Below are 9,163 nucleotides of genomic sequence, written 5' to 3'. Positions count from 1 at the left end.
TAACTAATTGCTTTACGCCATTTTCCTGTTCGAACTAAGTCAACCGTAAACTCCTCCTTTGGCAAACTTTGTCGAGCTTCCAAACAATTAATTATGAATTTTCCTCGTAGATTTACCGGCGATGTTATGACCCCATATTGATTATATTCATACATCATTTTGACCTTTTGTTTTCTTGGATGGAAGAAATAAGAGTTAATTTTCATAGAAAATTCACAAGTCTTCTTATTGAATTGATTTATATCCATTGTTGGCTTCCTTTTCGCTTTCTGTTTCTGCTTAACGTACACTTCATGTATGGCTGTAATAATTATGTGGTCACACTATATTTATCCTGAAAACGAAACTATATATGTTTTTTTTTTTTGTAATTTGCATTTTTTTTATTTTCAATGTGTTATAGTAGCATCACAAACACGGTAATTTACGGAGCCGTCGATTTTAGAAAGACATGCTGAAAAAAAAATAGGGATAGGAAAAAAAAATTAAATGACTAGTTTAGTTGTATTAAAATATAACTCATGATTAAGAGTGGTATGTAATATTCAAAATCATAGCATCCGTAATTTGCAACTTTGCTTTTAATATATCTCGGGCAAGCTAATTTATACGGGATGAAGAAAGAAGAATTAATGTTATCCTTCATATCCCTTACTAATGAACTCTTTTCCCTTTATAATTTCTTGATAGGATTTCAAGGAACTCGTAATAGTGGGAGTAATACAATTTATCAAAGTAACTCATAAATGATGGAAATTACACCACAATAATATTACAGACTAAATCACAAATAACGAGAGAAATAGCTCAAATATGTATTGTGAGACTTGAACTCAAAACTTTGACGGCTAAAGCAAAGCCTCATCTGTGCATTCCCCATTTATGAGTTCATATAAATTAGTTGAGATGGAAACAGACAGATTTAATTGCAGAATGGTTCGTCTATATATTCGGTGGGCTTATGTGAACACGAAAGTCTTCTGCAAATCAAAAGGTTACAGTTGGTCGAGGGTAGGATGTGCAACAGTGACAGATTTGAATGCGCAACCGAAATTACAGCAATTCTGATATATGTTCAGGAATGTTCTCTAAATTTCAGTTGATTTTTTCATTTATGAATTTGGTGAGCAAACTCTACGCTTATTAATAATAATTAACAAAAAGCAATTTGATGTCATAAGTTATATATAACGTACATGTACTGATGCTAATATTCTACATTCTATGGGTGGATATATATTTACTTATATATAGTAGTATAAACCTTCCAAATATTTCCATCAAAAAATTATTTCTTTTATGAATCTTTTTGACAATTAATTTCTCATTAACAAACAAATAAAGAGAGCATAATTTTCTTTGAAATTAAAAAAAAAAAAGAATTAGGGGGAACACTGTGTATACACCCTATTCTCCTGCTATGGTGTAAAAGGTACCAATTAGCAATGCATCCAAAGGTTTTGGTCCTTTTGGTCCATGCATTTACGTGTACGGTCTCTCCCTAATGAAGGGTTTCTTTATTTATCTATTTTGGTATTGATATCAGCTTGGTCAAGTGCCATAAACTGACAATTAATAGTGGACACAAAACGACACAAAATAACTTTATCAATACTTTGGTGAAATTAAACTTGGGACAACAGATCTAATGAACCATTTTGTTCACTAGACTACACAAGAATGACGACGACATTTCTAATTAATACAAGTAATCTTGTAAGCACCACTTTCTTTTTCTTTTTTTTTTTTGTGGTGGTGGTGGGGGGGGGGGGGGGGGAGGGGCTTACATTACACAGTAAATTTACTTGTCTCAAAATTACAAGAAAGATGACAAATAATTGTTTCAATCAAGAACCAACGGTTGACATTTAGGTACCTGAACAGGAAATTCATCAATTTCATCCGTCCAACAATTCTTCTCCTTAGATGGATCAATGTCCTTCAATGCCCGCCACACAGCACTATTGCATTTGAATCCTGCACCAAAGGAAATCTGCCATGCTCGGTCACCCTTTTTCACCCTCCCCTTGGCCTCCAAATAAGCCAATTCATACCAAGTAGAGCTAGTGGAAGTATTGCCAAATCTATACAGCGTCATTCTTGAAGGCTCCAATTGCCACTCGCTTAGGTCAAGGGCCTTTTGCACGGCATCTAACACAGCTCTTCCTCCGGCGTGAATGCAAAAATGCTCCAATGCGAGCTTGAAATCGGGAACATACGGCTTGATCTTCTTGTTTAAATACTTCCTCGCGAACAAATTAATTACGTAGAGGAGTTTTTTAGAGGCGGGCAGAATCAGCGGCGCGAGTGCTATAATATTCGATTTTAAAGCCTCTCCAGCTATGATCATAAGATCTTTAGACAAGGCTATTCCAACTTTATTATCCTCATCCTCTTGCTGGACAGCACAATTGTAAAATTTGTCTTGGGCCCCTTTGTGAGTACGTACAATGTGGCTGAGCTGATATTTTGAACGAGGACGATCGGATGGCTTGTTTGATAGCAAAATTGCGGTCCCCCCGACGCGAAAGAGGGCATTGGAGACGAGCATGGAGGGATTGTTTCCCCTGTATGCATTGAGGGTCAGGTTTTCCGTACTCACCACAAGGGCATAGGAGTTTCGAAGCACCTGTTGCATTGATGTAATGAAATTCAGCCTAAAGAAAATGAAGCTACACGCGGCCAGTATTGTGAAACTAAGATATTGGATATATGCACAAGTGATAGTGTATATAAAATTTACTCTAAAATGTATTACAGCTTTTATTCCAGACATTTTGTACTATGAGTTATCCCAACTCTTTTCAAGTTAATTAGCTACCTTTCACAAATTTATGTGCAAGCAGTGATGTGAAAACACATATTTTTCGTTGACTTTTCTTGATGAGCAATTGGAGTGATTTGAGACAGATTAAGGATTGTAAGAGCATCCAAAAATAAATGCTGAACATGCGGAGTGGGAATCTATTAAATGAGAAAATTATATATGACAAGAGACCAGATTAGCGGAATGCTGGATTAATCCAACTGATGATTTTGACAGACTAATTTAAATTTTTGGCATCATCATGAGTATTAATTAACCAATAAATCTTGACATTCACGCGAGAATGTTTTAGGGCTGACCTGTAGATGGTACTTGGCAAGATCAATTGAGATAACTCCAGCACTGCAACCCATACCACCAAGGTTGTAGCTCAGAATATTGGTCCTAAGTTTGTAATGGTTGACAATCATAGAAGACAGAGATGGAGTTGGACAAAAACAACCACAATTCACCACAAGAATCCCAATATCTTTGGCCCTCACTCCAGTTTTTTCCAACAGCTCATCAATGGCACCAAACATAACCATTTCTGCCTCCTTTCTTGCCTCAGCCATGCCGGGATCTGGTGGATAATTGAAAAAAGCTTCTGGGAAATACGTCTTCTCCCCCAATCCTGCCCTCTCCAGGATTCTCTTCATGAAGTCTAGATTTTCTTCATTGAATACCCCTGTTTTTCTAGTTATCTCAGCAGCCCGCTTTCTGGTACACAAAAGTTGAGGTCCAGGTTTGTAACATGCAAAATCAACCATATAAACTTTCCTAGGCCTAGTCATCAAATAGAAAAAACCTAGTAAAACCTTAAGACCAAAACACAAAATTATTGTAAAAAAATTCAATCTCAACTGATCCCATAATAGCACCAAATCTTCCGATTTTAGAGTGGAAAGATGAACTGAAACGACCCCTGAAAGAAGAACTAATAATAGGAGAGTTGCATGGGAGATTAGATAGTGGTAGCCATGCTTCACACCATCAAGTCCACGAGATAAGAGAATGTTAGGGAGATTATTAGTCTTCTCATCCCCCATGGTGTGAATAGAGGAATTAGGGAGATTATTAGCCTTCTCATCCCCCATGATGTGAATAGAGAAAGTAAATGAAATTGAAGAAGATGATGATGGATCTCGAATGAAGAGCTAGAAAATCTAAGAAGGTCACCAAGATATACAAGAGTGACAGAAAATGATATGTCTTGCAAATGTCTAGTGGAAGTCCGAATTTAAAGGGACGGGCTGGTGTGAATGGAAAATTTGAGGCGGTCAAAGGGGACTTAATTTTTATTTTAATATTTGGGATATATAGGTGAGATGGGACTTTTGCTATAAGTTTGTGCATGGACAAGTTCTCCTTTTCTATTCAACCAAACTTCAAATCTCTGTAAGATGAAACTGAAAGATAAAAGACACACACATATGCATAAAGACAAAATTTTCAAACCTGTAGAAGATGCAGAAGTTTAAGCTTTTAATATTGACTTTGTGGACTGAGTACTAAATTAGGTCATGAATCAGGGCTGGCATACTAAATTTTGTCACTCTTTTACTCAACAGTCTAAGTCATGCCACATTTCTTTCACCACTCCATCAAGTAAAAGCACCGCGACTAGTTTAATGATCTGTCCAGAAAACAAACAGATAAGTTCAATATCATAGTCATATTTTAAAAGAAAGAAAAGAATTTGCATTTCGAGTCGCTGTCCAGGTTCTATTACCATTAGGCTTAACACGTAGTTACATGGGAGGTATTTGTCTGCAGGTTGTTTTCGTTTACCTTTGCCCAGTATTTTTTGTGACTGACGGAGAAATATATCTTCAATTCCCCAGTACATCTTTCCTCAGCTGGGGTACTTACTTTTTTCATAGTCTTTCAAAGCAATATTCTGTCACTTTATGAACAGAAAATGTAGGAACGTACAAAGGCATTTTATCCTCTGAGACCCTCTTCTCCTTGATGTGCATGTTTTTGAAGTTCCAACATCGCTCTTAATTGTTGATGGAGATCTGCTGCAAGTTGTACTCATACTGTGCATATATAGTAGAAGAAAAAACAAAGACTGTGAAAAATGTATGATAGAATGAACATTAATCTTTCAGATTGACAAGAATGAAAAACGTCCATTATATCACCGGAGAAAAGAATGTAGTATGCATTATAAAAATCTATCTCCGAGCAGGGGTAAGTGAAAAACAATAGTAGTAATTCTCTGGACAGATGGAGATATTACATTTGCATTAGTTGGATTTGTTGTTCATAGTCACTATGAGTTATAAAAACTACAGTATATAAAAACCAAAATGGAAAATGAAAAATAACGACTACCTGTGTGGTGTGACTCGAATAAATTGTAGGTTATGATCTTATATTAATCTTGTCTGATAATTAGTCAACAATGTTGCAGTTATGAGTCACTACTGTCATAATAACAAAATGTCCAAAAGAGAACCTGCGACGATTTTTTTTTTTTAGTGTAATTAAGAGCAAAAATTTTCTTGCTTGGTGGTGAAGGAGATGCAGAGTGAACTGCCCGGCATAATACAAATTTGTTTACTTTATTTTTCAAAAATTTCATCAAGAACTGTCAGCTCTATATAAGTTTAGAATTAATAGACTTTGTCATCTAAATTATTTTCTGTTTTCAAATCTTATTTGCTGTCTAAGCTCACTATCACAAAATCAAAGTAAGGTTATTTCTGGACTGGCTTACAAGTTGCACTTGAGGAAGATGGTCTGACTTCTTTGGCTAGGACTTGTTTGAACAGTTAAATGTCGAAAAGAAGCTCGTAAATTTCTGTGAGAATTACAACAACGATTAATTGTTGTTGAGCAACTTTTTTTTTTTTTTCTTTTGGGTCTCTGTAAATCGGGCATGATCATTTTCCTTTAGGGGCACATGCTTTTTTTTTTTCACTTACAATGGGGAATATTTTCGAATAGGAATTGAGGCAATTTTTGGGTGAAGGCGAAATGATCTCATGGATGCAGCTCAACGTTGGTTAAAATTCCATTGTAATTTCCGCTTAGCCCATCTTTTGATGAAAAAGAAAAAGAAAAAAAAAAGAATTCTATTACTAATGATTATAAACAAGTGCTATAGTAATTTTGTTGCACTATTCCTCAATATTGTTTAGTCTCCTCACGTATCTTTCACTACTTCACCAAGTAAGAGTGTCATCAATAATTTATGATCAATTTAGGAAGAAAGGAAAAGATAAGCTCAATATATCTCATTGCCATGGTTCCTAATGGGAAAAAAAAAAAAAATTATTTGCGTCACTTTCTAGGTACCAGCTATCACGTATAAAAATGAAACGCGTAATTCGTATTGATCTACGACTCTACATGTTTTTCTCAGAAAAAAACAAAACAAGGGTTCAAAAAATGTCTCACCAATTTAGCCAAAAAAGAGAAAAAAGTGGATGTTATAAAGTGCAAGAAACCGTGTTGAGAGCATTAAACTCATCTCTAATTAGTCGGCGGCAAGGAAATAAGTCCAAAGGCAGATTGACATTTCATTTCCTTCTTTCATTTGTTGGATCTCCTTCTCATGGTAGAAGGTCTTTAAGCTTTTTTTTTTTTTTTCCTTCATTGATTAATGGTTGAGATCGCTACTATCAAGGTCTATTAAATAGCAGAAATGAATATGAGTTTCGAAGTATAATGCAAAATATACAGTCAATAGTAAAAATGAGTGTGGATTTCAAAATATAATTCGAGATGCACATACAAGAGGAGCATATATGCATTTAAATCTCCTCTTCAACTGCACCTATAAGTAGTATAATCAGTAAATAAATTCATGGTTGAAATGTAATTTACTCAACATGATTGCTTAACTTATGCTTCTGAGGACATTGATATTGATGAAAACTGACCATTCCATAAAATGCCTGAAAATGATATCCTCCAGGCTCCAGCTATACATGGTTGTTGCAGGAGATGGAAGTTGGAATATAAATACTCTTCCACATATTGAAAATTTTCACTTTTTACATGATAGTTAAACCAAATTTCAAGCCATTTTAGTAGGAAAATTGTCACTGCGCATCTAACTCTGATTCCTTTTAGGATTTGTTTGTGGGAGGAATTGACTCTGCTTCAACCACTGTGTAGTGGCAATGACAGAGCTATAAGATCACGTAAACTAGAGCCGAGCTCAAGGAAGTCATTGGACAGAAGGAAATTGTCCAAGAATCAGACATTTCTAGGCTCCCTTGCTTGCGAGCTGTGATAAAAGAAACCTTTCGACTTCACCCTCCAGCCCCATTAATTCCTCACGCAGCAATTGACGATGTAGAAATCAATGGTTACGTGGTGCCCAAAGACACAAAAAGTACTCGTCAATATGTGGGCTTGGAACAGAGATCCTGCAAATGGGGTCAGATACTTTTGAGCCTGATCGGTTTTTAGACATTGAGATTGCCGTAAGAGGCCAGCATTTCGAACTCGTTCCCTTTAGTGCAGGGAGGAGAATTTGTCCAGGATTGCCTCTGGCTTATGGGATGGTGCATTTGATGCTAGCTTCTTTCATTCACAACATTGACTGGAAACTTGAATAAGGAATGAATCCAGAAGATTCAGACATGGAAGAAAATTTTGGGCTGACAGTTCAAAAGGCTTGGCCTCTAGAGGCTATTCCAGTTAAGCTTCAACTCCAATCTAATGATTTTTAGGCCATGTATTTGAAATGAACAGAGGTGTGTTTAATTTTTAATAATTGGTTAGGTATGATGTAGAACCACTCGCAAAAGTCCCTTAAATTATTTATATACGCTTGTTTTTTATCTGCCTATGTTGCTCATAAGTAGAACTTAAAGTGCCTCTTAAATAAAAGAACGAATAAGTAGAGGTATCAAAGTATTATCCCATCACTAAAGTCCACAGAAGATAGTTTAGCTAATCATGCTAAATCAGTCAATTTAATTGGATCTCTTTGGGATCGTCTCTAACTTCGTCAAGCAAATCGTGTTGAACGATTCCGATGTATCTCACTAATCATATTGGTTTTATTCTATTAGAAAAAATCCACACGCGATAGTAATATTAATTACTGAATGAGACTAAACATTGCTCATATCGATTACTATATGGTCAACCAACCAAATTATTGATGTGCTGTGAATCTAGTCAGTTTTCAAATGCCTTGAGCATCAGAAGAATTTGAAGAGCAAAACGACTTGATCACCATTCACTAAGAGCAACCTTTCTGGCTGAACAGTTTTTCCCACTCCTTACTGCGTGTTTGCATGCGTCACAGGCGATACGGAGATATAATATTTCAATCTTACCATGTTAGCAGGGAGATTGTCCAGCACGATATTGACTAAAATATGTCAAACTTGCCCATTTTCTTAAGTTTATTTTCCCCTAACTTGTGATCATAAGAGCAAGTGTGTTATTCTCATAAGAGCAAGTGTGTTGACAGCATGGTTCCCTGTCGCGTCGTGGCATCGTGGTCTCGGTTGTTCCATATCAGTCACGGCATATCGGTTGAATATCGGGAGATACGCACATTCTAGTACATGAAAGTTTTCAAAAAATCTGAAAAAAATTACTAAAATACCAAAAAAGGCACAATTTGAAAAAATATCCAAATTGACTCCGAGTCGACTTGGATATATAGACTAATACCAGTATCACAGATTCGAATCGGCTAATATCAGCCGAGTTACCGCAGATATGGCAATATCCGTGATTCGAGAATCAGTATTGTACCGATTCCCTCTGTTCCGGTTACGACTCGGCCGATACCAATAAGTATCGGCCGATATTGCTAACCATGGTTGACAGGGATAGAGAGCTTCAGAGGATGGATATTGAGCATTTCTTCCATAAGAGTTCTGTTTGCAGAAGTGTTTTTGCTGCCAGAGTTTATCACCTCTGGTGCAGTAGAAACATGCAGATCTTTATCCTCCTTATCAGCATATTGATCATTTGATCATAAAAGGATTTTCGGGGCATTGCAGCAGGTGAAAGCTGATTGACGGGAAACAGGAACAAGAGAAATTGTACCTGGGTTCTGAGCTAAGAATTCAGCTTTCACCTGTACAGATCATCTATTCGTTGTAGTCTTGCTGTAATTGGTTAAGGGGTATGCCCCTTCATTTGTGTAAATTCTTGCATAATCAATAAGAAGCCAAGAGCTTACTACCAAAAAATAGAAGAGTAAGGATCATAATAGGCGCATCCCAAAAGGAAGAAGACCCAAAACTAAATTTAATAGACGTTACAGTTAATTTGTCTTATAATACATTATCAACATACATACCAAATGAATGATTTTATACACACGAAGTAGCAAACAAATTAGTTACCTCTCTTCTTCAACCGCGCAAGCTC

The 9,163-nt window shown here is 36.2% G+C and overlaps 1 protein-coding gene across 2 annotated transcripts; it reads right to left on the bottom strand.

The window, feature by feature from the left end:
- Positions 1-824: 824 nt before the first annotated feature.
- On the bottom strand, positions 825-4,024 carry LOC113765160 (3-ketoacyl-CoA synthase 20-like). 2 transcript variants are annotated; one of them, XM_027309243.1, is made up of 3 exons: positions 3,127-4,024; positions 1,877-2,629; positions 825-980 (listed from the first exon to the last, which is right to left on the bottom strand). In XM_027309243.1, exons 1-3 carry the CDS (start codon positions 3,901-3,903, stop codon positions 960-962), a joined length of 1,551 nt encoding a protein of 516 aa, XP_027165044.1. In that variant the 5' UTR covers positions 3,904-4,024; the 3' UTR covers positions 825-959. The 2 variants fall into 2 exon arrangements, with proteins under 2 accessions (XP_027165044.1, XP_027165043.1); XM_027309242.1 differs by lacking the exon at positions 825-980 and having other exon boundaries at positions 1,580-2,629; positions 3,127-4,023.
- Positions 4,025-9,163: the final 5,139 nt, after the last annotated feature.

Source organism: Coffea eugenioides, chromosome 3 (assembly GCF_003713205.1).
Source record: "Coffea eugenioides isolate CCC68of chromosome 3, Ceug_1.0, whole genome shotgun sequence".
Taxonomy (NCBI): domain Eukaryota; kingdom Viridiplantae; phylum Streptophyta; class Magnoliopsida; order Gentianales; family Rubiaceae; genus Coffea; species Coffea eugenioides.
Note: the sequence above shows the minus strand (reverse complement) of the source record. Positions and strands in the feature narration are given on the sequence as shown.